The sequence below is a fragment of the Chelmon rostratus genome, chromosome 14, assembly GCF_017976325.1.
Source record: "Chelmon rostratus isolate fCheRos1 chromosome 14, fCheRos1.pri, whole genome shotgun sequence".
Lineage (NCBI taxonomy): Eukaryota > Metazoa > Chordata > Actinopteri > Chaetodontiformes > Chaetodontidae > Chelmon > Chelmon rostratus.
In genome coordinates, this window is record NC_055671.1 from 21,546,498 (window position 1) to 21,561,539 (window position 15,042).

The 15,042-nt window shown below is 42.1% G+C and overlaps 1 protein-coding gene across 1 annotated transcript in view; it reads right to left on the reverse strand.

The window, feature by feature from the left end:
- Nucleotides 1-14,202, reverse strand: part of sgcd (sarcoglycan, delta (dystrophin-associated glycoprotein)) — a 140,237-nt gene extending 126,035 nt beyond the window's left edge. The window contains exon 1 of the mRNA XM_041952956.1: nt 13,934-14,202. Coding sequence (XP_041808890.1) covers nt 13,934-13,936 — 3 coding nt within the window. The 5' untranslated portion in view covers nt 13,937-14,202. The remainder of the gene's footprint in view (nt 1-13,933) is intronic.
- Nucleotides 14,203-15,042: the final 840 nt, after the last annotated feature.

Here is a 15,042-nt window from a genome sequence, read left to right on the forward strand (position 1 = left end):
ACTAGCTAGTTATTGGCCCTGTGTTGTGCAGGGGTCCTGTGACACGATGTAGCTCTAAAACCTAAATTATTTTCTTTTATTAGGAATATGCACCATTTGAATACATTAAAAAAAAAAAAATCAAGTTAACACAGAACAAAACTAGAGAAAGTTCCCAGGGATCTCTGGGCACATAATGAAGCTGTCATGTGCGTTGGGTTAATTTGGCCCTGATCTTAGACACAGGCTGAAACATGCAAATGTGAACAAGTTTGCAAGGCTATTTCTTTTACACTTCTATGAACGTGAACAGATTTTTCTTTTCTGTTTCAGACCCACCTCCCAACAAGACGTTCACTCAACCAATAAGCATAACAGTCATCTCTGCCCAGAATCACATTTACACGTGTCCTTGTGTAAATCCAGCCCAAAGGTACTTTCAGACTGTGTGCTGCTCCTGCCAAACCACGCTGGATTTCTACTTTTTGAATTAGTGGGTGGCAGCAGGGTGCACGTCTACCGGCTACGACCTGTAGCAAAAACGGCAGGTTGATGCCACCCACCTGCTCTAATCTCATCACACAGCCCCAAAGAGCTGGATGTAGCCGGAAATAGAAGGTTTACAATGTGACACAATTATTATGGCAAGTTTAGCTGAGATCATATGTACAGGAATCTGACGTTTCTCCACAATTAATTTTCAAATTGATCCGCTTGTTCACTGCTCGTGAATTTAGGGATGATTTAGGGAACTCAGGCAGCAATAAATTCTTCTGCAGAGTTCAGCCATTGCCAACTGAAGCAGCAAATAGCCCTGCCTGTTCGTGACAGCGACAGATCCTGACCTGACCTGGTAGATCTGTGCTGAGAAGAGCCTGAAATAGTTCTATGATCTTTCCATTTGACACACCGTAATGTCCTCCACACAGCAAACAATAAACATTCAAATGTCTTCGCAACCAGCCTCACTTCATGTTCAGCAGAGAACCAAGAGGAAAAGCCACAGGACACTGTTGGACCATGTAGAATCATACACTAATGGAATTTAAAATGGATTCTTTTCCAGCTGTCTGCAATCAGTCACCCTGGTAACAAAGCAAGACCTGTATAATTACAGTCTGACAATCCTCAATTCATACACTGAAGAAAGAGTCTGCGGTGAAAATTAAAGCAAAGTATCGACAGATATCAGCATTCCCTGCGACTGCTGCATGAAAGCGCAGTTCATTTATTTTTCAAGGGTGCTCTCTTTGAAGAGCACTCTTATCCAAAGTGCTTCTGAGTGACACGGGTCCTTTGGTTTTTAGCACAAGTGGGCACAAATAGAGAACCAGCTGACCCTGAAGTGCCGCACGGAAACAAAAGGAGGGGGAATTCAGCCATAAGATGCTTTGCAGAAGAAGGCAGCAAAATAAAAGGTTAAATATGAAATAAAATGAAGAACAATGAAAGAAAAATACCCCGGAAATAACAGGATAAATATAATAACCAAACATAAAAGAAGTGCACATATTGAATCTTGGACTTGACGAGTGGAGTGGAGGGGTAAGAGGGGTCCTCCAGGATCTGAAAATATCTTAAAATGCTGGCTGGATTATTGTTTGGAGATTTTCCCTCCCAGGGTGACTTTATTTTTAGCTGTTAGATGAAACCAGGTTGAAGGTTGTGACTCTCTTGACGTGGGATTGGTAAGTGTGAGGATTTGTCTGCTTACTTTGAAGCTCTGGAGTGGAAATGTGCCATAAAAAAAAAAAAAAAAATCCACAAAGGTTGAGTGGAAGAGCATTAAGCCAATCTGAACACCCAGAGACAGGAAATGCATTACCTACATCCTGTCCTGTAATATCACATAGAGGGGTGGAAGGTGTTGAAGTTTACCATTTGCTGTGGCATTTACTGAGAAAGAACATGTGTGTGAATGAAGGCACTTTGTGTTATGTTGAAATAAAGCTTTAGACATTACTCACTTATGCATGTCAGTATAACATTTAGCAAGTTGAATGCTACACTTTGCCTACAGCAGGACAAAAGGAACGTGAGCAGCCAGACCATCACACAGGCTGTAAACAAATACTACTACTTCAAATACTACCTCAAAAAACATCAAGCATATGTATAAATGCTGCACCAGATTCATCATCTCAGAATCTTTAATGAAAAACTGTGTGCGTGCACAACTATGGCACAGACTTCAGGTCGAGGTTGAGCCAGGAAGTTGGTCTGCGTGAGTCAAACAGTGAGGAACAGCGGGGCTTTGCAGCTTGTTCGGCATATCGTCCAGACTTTCCCCCCATGCATAACTGTGTGTAACTGTAGCAAACAGCTTTAAAACAATTAGAGAATGTGCTGTGCATGACGCACATTCCAAAATAACTCTTTGTATAATCAGTTTGGGCCAGTAGGTATTCGAGACTGAATTATTTTTGTGTCATGAATCAGCCGACTCACAATAACCCTCAGGCTTATGTGCTCAGGGCCATGAAAACGAACGGGGCTCCAGGTTGGAACGGAAATGCATTTTTTTTTTCAAACACGCATCGCAAAGTCAGACAGTTTGTATCATACTTGAACATTTTCTTCAGATTTTCTCTTGCAAATGAGTTAAGTTAACCCGTGTTTTAGCCAACAACCTGTGTAATTGTCTGACAACTCTCTGCTTTTACAGACATCCTTTGCTCTGATTAAAATGTCATCACCATTCATAGGAACGATGGTCAGAAATCTGAAAATACAGCCCTCATATTTATAATAGAGCTTTCCTTTGAACCAGGCAGAGAGAGAGAGACTTGATTGACTTAAGGGACAAAGAGTGACTGTAGGAATTATGACTCTTGTCCATCAGGAGCAAACGGAGGTCCTCTATCCGGACTGAAGTCATCATTTTAACCTGAGGAGAAGCCCTCTGAGAAGCCCTGTATCAGACAGGTTTTCCAAAAGGTCATGTCTGATGTCATGATTTTGCACACTGTCTAGTTTACAGACAAACAGACCAGTTCTAAGATGCGACTCATGTGACTACATATTTACTTGGAGCTCAAAATAGGCCAGCATCCATAATGTCCAATGCTCCTTGTCAGGATTTTTCATCCAATGTGCAATTTCATTTTGGACTAAACGTCTTTGTATTCATCAAGCCGACCGATGCCGGTTTACATCCGTGATATTTACTGCGCACTGCGCTCATCCACAACATCATCATTATAGGTGCTCGGCCGCAGTTGTCCATCTTCTCTGATGCACGCTGAACATTCATTGGTATGCATGGCGCTGCATTGTTTGGGAGTCTGGGAGTATTTAGAACAACAATTTTTATGGTAAGTGCCAATCGGTCATGCTGTACTCTCTCAGGAGCGTGATGGAGTTATAAAAAAAAGAAAGAAAGAGAACAACAGATAAGTATACAGAGGGAGAAACAGAGAAATGAGAGGGGAAAGTGAAAGGGGATGAAATACCTCACAAAATCTTGGAGAACGAAAACAAAACAACAAATATGGATGGAGGGGAGAGAACGAGTGAAAAAACCATGGGACAAAATGAAAGAGACAAAGAGGAGAGAGAGAGATATCTGTGAGTTCCAGAGACAAGTGCAGAAACAAAGAGACCGTAACCTTGAAGCTGAAGTTGAAAATGAAAGACATTTAAAGGATAGTTTTGATTTTTTAAAGCTAATTTTAATATTATATTCACTATAATATTCACATGCCCAATGTATGCTGACGGACGTTTGGCAAAGAATTAATGCTGCTTGCAAGTTTAGAGCATGAAAAGATAACGACAGCAAAACTTTGACTACTTCTGTTTCTACAGATTTCCATTGGTGGCACCTGAAGCGTTACTAGATTTGATTGCTATGTTTAGGCAACTCAAAGCTCAGCTTAGGGAAAGAACATTTGGGTTAAATGCTGAAAATGCCAAGACAGGGTGTCTTAATTTTTTTCAATATTCAACCAAAATCAGTATTTTTTTCCTTAACTGGGGCAACTTTGTTGTTAAAACCCAGTCAGTGGGTGTCAACACTTACACCAACACCCCATTTATGACATCTGTGTGTACATATATAAATGTCACACTTTTTCTACTGGGAAAAAAAAAAAAACAGCCCTAGGAGTTATGGCCATGTTGGGTGAGTCTGCACCTCATGAGGTGGGAGGGTCGGGTGGTGGGTGCATTTTTAGCTTTGCAGGAGACTTGAGTTTGGTTACAGGATCTGTAATTTTAGGCATACTGCAGTTTTCATGCACAGATATTGTAGAAAATGACATTCCTCTGTTCCTCTGCACTCCCTCATATCACCCGTCTGACAGGACAAACAACCCCCCCATAAAAGAAAAAAAAATGTATCTGCTTCTAATTGGTACTGAAATATGACAAACACCTTGCCAATTACCACAATACTTGAAATTATGCCAAACTGAGGCTGTAATCAGCTTCAAAGTCGCACAAACAGCAAATTAAGGTCAAAATATCTGAACTGTTTACGTGGCGTACAGCAGATACCAACTTGTTACTTTCAGATGTTTCCCGCTGAAGTTTGAGGTCATCAGACTTTGTCATCAGTGTTCAGGATGGTGCATCTCAACATGAGATCATTTATTTACAGCAGCCCAAAGAACAAAATGAGCCCAGAAATATGAAGCAATTAAATTTCAGCTGCTTTTAAAGTGTTTGAAAGATAAAGTTTTTCCTCAAATCTCATGAACATGTCGCTGAACACCTCTAATGGCAGTTCTGACAAGTGAAATCTTAATTGGACTGCATGTGTTTTCGGCTCTCTGAACATTATGGATGTATTTTACATTCACAACACCCGAAATTCATAAATCAAGCCGCACAAACTTGGACCGAAACCATTACTTCATGTTCACACTGTGAGCAACGCCATCAATTAAAGGGATTGAAACCAGAGAACAAGCCCATTTCCATCAAACATACATTCATCTGGGTGTCAACGACCAATCAGATCTTGTGTTATTTGTCATGAACAACAATTCAGACCAGAACAGACCAGAAGTTGTTGGCAGACATTACGCCTTTGCAGCTTTAACATACTGCCATACTGGAGTGGAGAGGCTGACGGGGCAACTTTTAGAGAGATTTTAAGGGTGTTTTTTTTCCCCAAATATATAGTTTTAATATTTCAAATTTGTTGTTTAATCACAGAGCTCACACTGTGCACAGTAAGCAAGGTAATAAGAAAACTATTTCTCAGACAATACTGCAGGTGAAGCCTCTGATACAGTTTGAAAAACACACCTGGAGGTCTGGATTAAAGTTTAAACTGAAACGAGAAGAGAATAAAACTTCCAGCATCGATTCGGCCCTGTTTGTGTTGCTTTTTGAGCCAAGCTGGACGTTTAGAACCAGAAATGCTAAAGTCTAATTACTTCCGTCTCAGTTTGAGCGAGGTCTGAGGAAGCTGTAATGATGTGGAACGACAGCAGGCTCTGCGAGGCCGTCACAGTAAATAAAAACTCTCCCTTTTAATTGCCCTGCCTGATGGCTGGAGCGCCGTTCCAGCTTGCTTGAAACACGTTGCTGCATCAAATTCACAATAAGCAGATGTTTACCAAAATATGAATAGAAGCTGATGACATAAAACATCAAATATATTCTAAAATTATATTCTAAAAACTTTTTAATCAAACAGCGTCATGGGCCAGACGGCCAGCACCCACAGGTGGGGGTACAGTCACCATTACAAGTGACTGAAATTACATTACAACAGGGGGGGGCACAACCTTTCCAGGCACAGAGTCTGATCGTGAAATATTCCCATTGGGAATGAGGGCATTAAGGACGTATATCCTTCAACTCTCCCTTCGGACAGCAATGTCCCCATTAGCTCCTCTCTGTGGCGTCTTCACTGTCTAAACGTCCATGCAACGAATGCTCACTCAAACTGTGTTTATGACTATCGATGAGGCGAGCCACCGATGATTTATCGTCATCACTGCAAATAGAGCACTTCTGCTCACAGATGGGGGTTTTTAACACTTGTTTTAAAAACCTTAATTAATCAAATGTTACGTGTGGTCCTGCCCTCACCCTTGATGTCAAATCCAGACTACAGATGGGTGGATTGATTACCTTTAATCATAGAATAGCAGTGCATACAATTATGAAAAAGAAAATTAGGGCTCTGAGATTGAAAATGAGTGGGTCTCTTCTGGATGGGTAATCAATTTGGAGGACCTCTTCTAAAAATATCCAGACTTGTTTCAGACTTGTAATTTGAGCGTCACATACTCACTTCTTATCCTGAGAAGAGGTGTCTCTAGATCTAGGTTGGAGTAAATAAGGCTGAACTTGGCGTACATTGAGATCCAACAACTCATCCACAACACATCCCCTCACTTCAAAACGTCCACAAAGGTCTTTAACTTGTGATTCAAAAGGTTCATCTGGATTCAAATGTGTTTAATGCTGAGTAGCTGACAAACCGACTTATTTTTAATGCTGGCGAAGAATAACTTCTGAATTGCGGATGTGTTTCTCTCAGTTTGTAGAGAGGTTCCCTCATCATTAAAACACCCGAAAAGGAGGTGCAGTCCGGATCACAACACAAATTGAAGTGCTGTCGTAGTCTTTCCTTTTTATTGCACTTTAAAAGAAAATAAATACGAAGAAGACTGTAATGGATGGACCCCCCGGTGTCAAGTCTGTTTTACAGATGTTGCTCATTAAACGGTGAGTAAAAAAACACACACGGCGATATAACAGACAGCATTTCAGCATATCTGTGTCTGTTCTTCTTTTTAAGATCACCCTGCTTTCGAGGGTTCAGGCACTATTTACCCCGCAGCAAAATGGCCACAAACAACGGGGGTGGGGTCATAATTTCCATGGAAATGACTTTGCAGCGCCATGCCAAACAGATGTGGGAAGAGGTTGGCTCGACGCAGCTCGATTCCTGCTCCAAAGCCTAATCCTCAAATTATCACTCACTCAGCAAATCCCTCTCTCCTCTTCTGCCTCACTCTTTTTATCTCTTTTCACCTCCTCTTCTCAGACTCATCTGCCTCTCATTTTGCCTTTCAACCCACCACCACCCCACTGCTTTATCTTTTCATCTGTCTGCAGGAGGGTGTAGAAAATAACAGAAACGCCGCATGAAAGAAGGCTATCAGTAAAAGAAATCCCTGCAGTTGTTTGAGTGAATACCATTATGGCTCAAATTTACCCCCAATGAAGTTGTTACTTTTAAAAACAGATTCATGTAATGGGCTGAAAGAAATAATCTGCAACACTGTGATGATGTAGAAGCAAAAAGGACAAATAAATCAGGAGTTAAAAAACAAAGGCTCTGCAGATGTTTTATGAGGTGGGAGACTAAAGCCAGACTTTAAAGGACTAGCTCAAAAAGTTGGGAGATGACACTCTAACCAAAGTTCAGTCACAAAAAACTACTCTTTTGTATGTTCAAAGCTATATTCTATTTATCATAATTAATTCTGCGTTTGTTCTTCTCGTGCACGCTCACTCATAATGTGTGAACATGATTCTTTCCCTCTCTGCCTTAGTTTGTTCATGCTGCTGTCACGCACACTCCTCCGCCCCCCTCGATCACTGGCCAGCCTTTATCAGATTCATCACATCGCCAGCCTCATCAGCCTCAGCAGTCATCAGCCACCAGTGTCTGGACTCCATGGGGGGATTTATCCTGCTGCTGGCTCAGGGAAGACGCCCCTCAATTACAAATCTCCCTGGTGAGTTTAAGCTCCAAAGACTTTCTACGAGACTTAATTATTACATATAATTTGCTATAATAAATAATCTTTACTTCTTTCATTTGCCTCTCCTGATTAAAAATATTTTTCTTGAGTTAGATTGATAACACTCTCATGTCTATACAGGCAAGAACATACATGACCCTTATTTTACTGTACAGAAAAAATAAGATTTTCATTTTCATTCATTCAGATTTTTCATTATTGAGCTTTAGAAATGTTGGTAGTTGGATTTCTTGGCCTGTGGAAGCAACCAGGCAAACTGTTTCCCCCTGTTTCCAGCTGCTCAATGTAGCTTCCTTCGACAAGAGTGAGATCAACCTCCTCATCTCACTCTTGCCAGGAAAGTAAATAAGTGAATTTTCAAAATGTCAAAACTTTTCCTTAAAAGCTGCATTAACTGATTTTTCTGGTCACCTGGAGTTACAAAACGTCCACTTGCTTGCTATGAAGGCTAACACGTTAGCAATCAGTTTGCCCAAAGTGCACATTGATCAGTTGCAATATTCACTTTCCTTTTAGCTCTGTTTTGGTCTCCATGCTAAATGTTCCACTTTTGTTTCTCAGAGCTGGTTTTGCTGAAAACAGCTGCCTGTTGCTGACTGAACGAGGGCTGTTGAGAATGCTGATCCTGAACCATGACCCAAAAAGCTCAGTGATCATTCACTGTAGGTTTTTCACTACAAGGGCCTTCATCCCATTGCATTCATTTGATCCACTGGTATCATGAAATATTGAATGGCATTAAAAATGAAGCTAAACTGAAACAACATTCCACAGGGTGCCTTTAAGGTTAACGCTACCACTTGCCAGCAGCTACTTGCTACCACAGAACTGTGGCAGTTCTGATGCTAAACACCACAGACGTATCACACAGTTGAATCAACACCTCAAGACAGTTTCACACTGCTGGTCTGTGTGGCAACATTTGCAAACTGTTTTTGTCCCATATCATCAAGCTACTGTGCTTCACTTGGTTTTCTACTGCAACTCTCGGTAGCACTAAAATGGAAAGGTCTGATGAGTCATTCCTCACAATTTTCCAGACTGTGCTTGGTTTTATGGTTAGAGAAAGCTGAAGTACGAGTCCGCAAGGAATGACGGCAGCTGTTAAATATAGTGCTGTGAATGGGCAGCCATATTGCTTAAAAGCCAAAGGTGTCCTTGATCAGAGTCACACGGGGTCTGTCTGATACTCGGAGGTGTTGTACATACCTCTGGGGACAGTTGTGGTTTGGTTTGGCTTTTTAGAAACAAACTGCAAATATCTACAGATCGACTCTAAATCTACAGACTCTATGGAGACCCTTCGTGGACAGTCCCAGAATTAAAAATCTAAGCTCTTATCCAGCTTGTTTCCAACTGAACTAAACTAAAAATTGTCCCTCAGACAGCAGCTATACATTTTTGCCTCCACTTGTGGCTGTTTGAGCTCCTTTGGACTGACACTTAGGATAGCTACATGTGTTAGGATAGCTACACGCTCTGGCTCTGGAACTGGTGAGTACAGGTCTAATTCAAGCACTACACATGTATGAAAGCTGCAAGTAATGGAAAAGATTTGTCAGCACATCTGAACTGTGGGCTGGTGCTGAACGTAAATGATGGGTTACCAGCAGCTATATGTGGCCTTCACTGTGACTGCGAGGGGTGAAAAACTAGCAGCAAAAACTAGCAGCAAACACTAACGTCACACAATGATTTCGCAGTAAGACGAGCGTCAAAGACACACGTCTGTGTTATCTCTTAGAAAAGCAGCAGTTTCATCACATTTGCTCAAATAGCTGCTGTATTCATGCCTCTCCTGTGCCTCCTGCCTCTGTGGTTCATCCACTCTACGCATCACAGCTGCTCTGTTTTACATCATTCTGAGGTGGAAAAAACAACTAGATGAAATCCCTTATATTAAAGTCTTAATTTTGATGGTAGGCAACATGTTGCTCTGGCTGTGTTGTTCTGAGCTCTTGTCTTCTTCTTTGTCCTTCATGGTCACTTTCTTGCTCTCTTTGAAAGTACCATGTTGTTGGGTTTTTTTGCATTTAACAAACTGCAGCAGCAAGCAGTTTCATAGTAACGATAATGATTTAAGAAAATTGTAGGAACACTAATAACCATGGCGAAGCAATTTCTGTCTCTCTCCTGTGCAGCGGAGCAGAGAGGACCTCATTGCAGAGCGGCTGGTGAGATGCTAAATGTTGATCAGATGAGAAAAAGGCTGATCTTCTGAAGCGTGGCTCTAATGTGCCAAACCGCTGCTGCAAATTTCTGTTGGAAAGGATAAAACCTCCAGACACTCTCAGCAAACAGCAGACAGCTCTCAGCGGTGGCTGGGAGAGACTCTGTTGACTTTTGTAGCACTTGTGCTGGAATGTGGCTCAGTGGGTGGAAACGCTGCCAGGGTTACAGAGTCACAGGCGACGTTCTGACATGAACCAGTGCTACAAAACCTGCATGAAAGGTTGTTGCAAATGTCCATGTATATGTAAAATCAAGGCCATAAGCTCATTATTTTTGGGTTTATTCAAAATATATATATGTATATAAACAATAATTCATCCATCTATTTTTAATATTAACAAGCCTACAGGCACTATTTTAATTGCACTAGCACAACAACAAGTGCATCGTGGTGGGTGTCGGCCGCACGGCGTGTCTCCATGCACACTTACTATTTTGGTTCACGTATGTGCAGTAACACAATGTGCAAAAGGGCTGGCTGAAGGCGAATATAGATCACAGGCTGTAGTAATTAATAAATACACATTCAGCCAGTCACATCACTGCTCTCATCGCTCTGAATCAGCTGAGCCAATCAGAGTGATGCATGATGACAACAGCTCAACAAAATGAAAGACAGTTCTTCAGGAAGCTGTAGTGTTGTCTACATGCTCAGACCAGATCTGAACTGTACTGTATTTTTCATAGTAACATCACACATCACAGTTACATCATATCTTAAGCAGCTTTTGCTCACGTAAGAATAAAACATGAGTAGAAAAAAAAAAACACACAGGATTAACAAACTCTCCCTCATACACAGAACACCAAATTATTTTCTCCAAGTATTTTGTTTGTTGCTAACAAAACCATCTGGTTGACAGCAGATTAGCATTGCGCCATAAACACACAGTGCAAAGTCAACACACACAGACACATTTTTCGACCAAAATAGCAACAACTTGCTGTGCGCCGCCTCGCTTGAACGAACCTCCCACCCGTCTGCGGCTCTCCTCTCACCTGTGCAGCGTGTGCTCTGGGCTGGGCGCCAAAATACCACACGAAACACGCCAAAGCGAATCCGAAGCAAATGGCAGAAATTGGGGGTGCTACTTGTGCTGATGCTTACGCCATCACAAAAATATTATCAGAATTAATCCTGATGGAGAGAATAAATATCTGAATGGGAAACAATCCAATAGTTGTTGAGACATTTTGCAAAAAATTAAAAATGTCAACGGCATAGTGCCACTACAGGAAAAGACAAGGGTTCACCAAAGTCAACAGGATTCATCCTCTGGGGACCGTGCGTGTCCGTACAAAATTGGCAATCCATCCACTAGTTGTTGAGATATTTCAATTTGGACAAATGCGGTGGACCAAGGGGCAGACATTGCCTTCCCTCGATTTTAAAAATATACCATCTGTGGTGGAATATTTTATCTAGTTTGGCTATTTTGTCCACAGTTAGCAGCTTATGTGAGGTTTCTCCCCATTGTGTTTGGAGTAAAGTTGTAATCAGCATCAATTTGTAGCCGGAAACAACAGCTGGATGTGCATCATAGGTACAATCCAGGTATAAATCCAGTTTCCAGTTAAAATTGGAACAATGAGCCTAAACTACAGACTACACTGCTATTTGGATATGATCCATCATGCAAGTATTAAACCTTTGCACGGTTCATTTCTCTGTGTATTTAAACAGTTGGCAAAAGCACTTGCTAATAAACATGTTGATACTGTATCTGTGAGGGTGTAGGTTTGACTCTGTCTTTGGCATGAGGTAACACTAGACATTTGGAAGCCACATGGAGGCAGACAGTAAAAAGCCCATGACAGAGAGACAGGGTCGGGGGCTGGGAGGTCGGGGGATATTTGGAGCTCTGACTCAGTTCCTAATATAACTGTGTGTAGAGCAACAGCTGCAGTGTGTCCTGAAGCAGTTGGGCCGTGTTACATGTCAGAGTCACAGTGGGAGGGGGGAAGGACTGAGGAGTTTCCTGGTGGCTGAGGCGACTACAGACACATGTATCGACGTATGAGCAAGTGCAAAGACTCAAAACGGCTGCCGGGTGTCAGGGCAGTTGCTGCTGATTTCTGTCATCTCTCCCTGTTGTTTTGTGCTTCTAATGAAAGAGAAGCAAAAAGGAAACTCTTCTGATCCTTGAGTGGACTTTGCTTTCAGGGATGTTTGTTAAAGCATGAAGCTGGTACTCCTTTCCATGCAAATAATACGACATCTTAAAAAAGATTAACATGGAAAGATTAAAAATGAGTAAAGATATATATTAAATTGCAACATCTGAATAACCCATTATAAAGTGGCCCTCAATTTGATGTCACAACAGGAAAAACTGCAAAGACACCCGTCCTAGTATTGATATTGCATGGAAATGCAATACGGTGCAAGGTCCATTATTTTGCCTTTATATGAGCTCCTGTGAATCCTGTGAACAACCTTCACACAGTGCGCTCAGTGTAGTCTGAGCAGAGCGCTCAGTCCTGCCGGTTCAGAAAGTTCTGATTTGTAACTTTCATGCTGGTGACTATCCGCAGCAGAAAGGGCAAATCTATTGCATCTCGATAAGTGTAATCAAGTGCAGCCAGACTTCTGTCTCGTCACGCTCGCAGGGATCTGCTGAAAATCTTGTCAAAAAAATTGCGATAATGAGACCTTTGCTAAACCTGAGGCAGCAATTTTGAGTTTGAAAAGTCTTCTGGAAAAAAGCGCCACTCATTACTCTTCTGTCTGCGTTTGAACGAGCTGTACTGTAATTTTAAAAAGCAATTCAAATAGTTCATGTTTTTTTTTTAAACTGTTTGAGCAGGAGATGGAGGAGCAGGTTCTGTTAAGTGCTCGGAAGCAGTGTATGAAGCCAAGTTTTGGGTTCTCTGTATCGATGTGCAAACAAAAAGATTACAAGCCACCTTTCAAAGCTACAGGAAACAAGTGTCTGATGCTGAACATATTCAAATCTGCTAATCAAACATTTAACCAGCTACAAACTTGAGACTAAAATCTGATGTTAACCTTGAGACCTCACTTAAATATGACAACTGTGAGACTACAGACTTGACCAGACTTGAGATGTTTGTGCTTTCAACTCTCAAGTCAGATCAGCTCTATCGGAGTCCTGAGTTTTGATCTGAGAAAATCCCGCAGGAGCAACACATAAACAAGACAGCAGCAGGCAGGCACGCAGTTCGCCTGTTTAATGATTCGCTCTCTGAACTGGAAGGACTTGGTCTTACTAACAGAAATTACTTCAACCCACTGAGCTCCACAGAGACTGGAGCGAAACAAGACCACTTCTCCCCAACACACACGGCCCCTCACCACAACTGAGCCAGTCACTCTACCCCACCCACAAGGAGCAGAGCCAGAGTCAGTGTTGAGGCATGTGCCTCCTCCTCCTCCTCCTCCTCCACAGTCGGACCCCGACAGTAGGCTGCAGTCTATCCATACACAGCTTCTTGTTACTTATTTATAGCAGCTTGTTCCCCAGAGGGACGAAGTAATTGAAACCAAATGTGTTGCAGGGGCTGATATGGGGAAGTAGGGAGGTCACCCACCCACCCATCCACCCACTCTGTCTCTCTGAACACCAAGAATGCAGAGAGGGGTTGAAATTTGGAGCGAACAGCCTTGGAAATCACTTTTCTAGCCATTTCATTTCTGACAGAAAAAGAATGTTCCCGAGCTTCTCGGTTCAGAACAAATAAATTAACGGCTTCAGTCTCGGGGCGCTGCATTCGCAAAGTTGCTCTAATGTTTTTTTTTTTTTTTTCCCATACGCTGGTGAGCACAAAGTGAGGAAATTAGAAAAAAAAGAAAAAGAAAAACATTTCTACAAGCAAACCAAAAAGGAAGAACTCAGTTTTGATTCAGTCCACTTTCTGGAGGAATAAATCAACGGCACTCAAAGCTCAGCCCACCTCCACGCCCACCACAGCCACACCAACAACCACACAAATGGGCAGTCCAAACAAGGCAGGGGAACCGAACTCACCATGGTTTCTCCTCTGTCTCTCTTTTCCTTCCTGTTTCCTCTTTGTCCCTCTCCTTCCTTGCCCTCTGTTCTGGGCTCCCGGTGAGCTCTGTTAAAAGTTGAGGCGTCAGGCAGATGAAAAGTTGCTGGTAAGAAGCTGCATGAGGCCTTCACTGACCAAGTCAAAGTCAGGCAGCCACCTCTCTCCCTCTCTCCCCTCCCCGCTGCCTTGCTCTCTTCTCAGCTTTTCCAATAACAAACTGCTCCCCGCCTCTTTTGGCCGAGTCCCTGAGCTGTGAGCGGTTTCCTGGACGCTTGGTGGACTCTCGTGACCCGACTGTCTCCCCCTTTCTCCCCCCCCCCCTTCTTCTTCTTCTTTTTTTTTTTTTTTTTGGAAAGTTGCTGCTCTGCTCTGGAGAGTCCTGTTTCTCCAGCGCTCTGTCTCTCTGAGTTGCAGCCCTGCCTTGCTGCCAGATTTAGAACCAGAGGCACATGTGGGCTTCTGGTTTGAAGTTTAAAGAGGCGGGACTTGCCTGAGAGTATTGTGTTGTCCAGCCGTCTGAGTCCTGCCCCTCCAGTGTTTTCACGGGCAAGTATACGGGGGCGTGTTTGGATGCTGTTTTCCCATGTGTGTATTGTTTGAAGCCAAAAATATTACATAGAGTCACACAGCAAGAGCTGCTACTGGACCCAATGTGTGTGTTCTAATTACACCATTGATGTAAATGACTTTGATGATTTATCTTAATTATTTTCATCCTGTGATTTATCTTTCATGTCCCATTGGTGGGATGTGAGGGCACAGGGGGAGGTTTAGTGATTGCAGACATTTGTTGAAATGACCACTAAGTCGTACTTTTACTTATCATGACAACATTCTTACACTCATTGTTATACATTTACTTTGTCTTTATTGTCATGTTTTAATATATATATATATATATATATATATATATATATATAAAAAACAGATTTTGATTTTATTTCTTTTTTAATTAGTCCAGGAAATCTGCTCAGGTTCGTTTTATCCTTTTGCAAATCATTTTTTGCCATTTTGAGAATCTTGCGTTTGTGTCTTCATGGTTATGAATACACTTCCCTTTCATCTTCAGCTATTACTCTGCAAGATG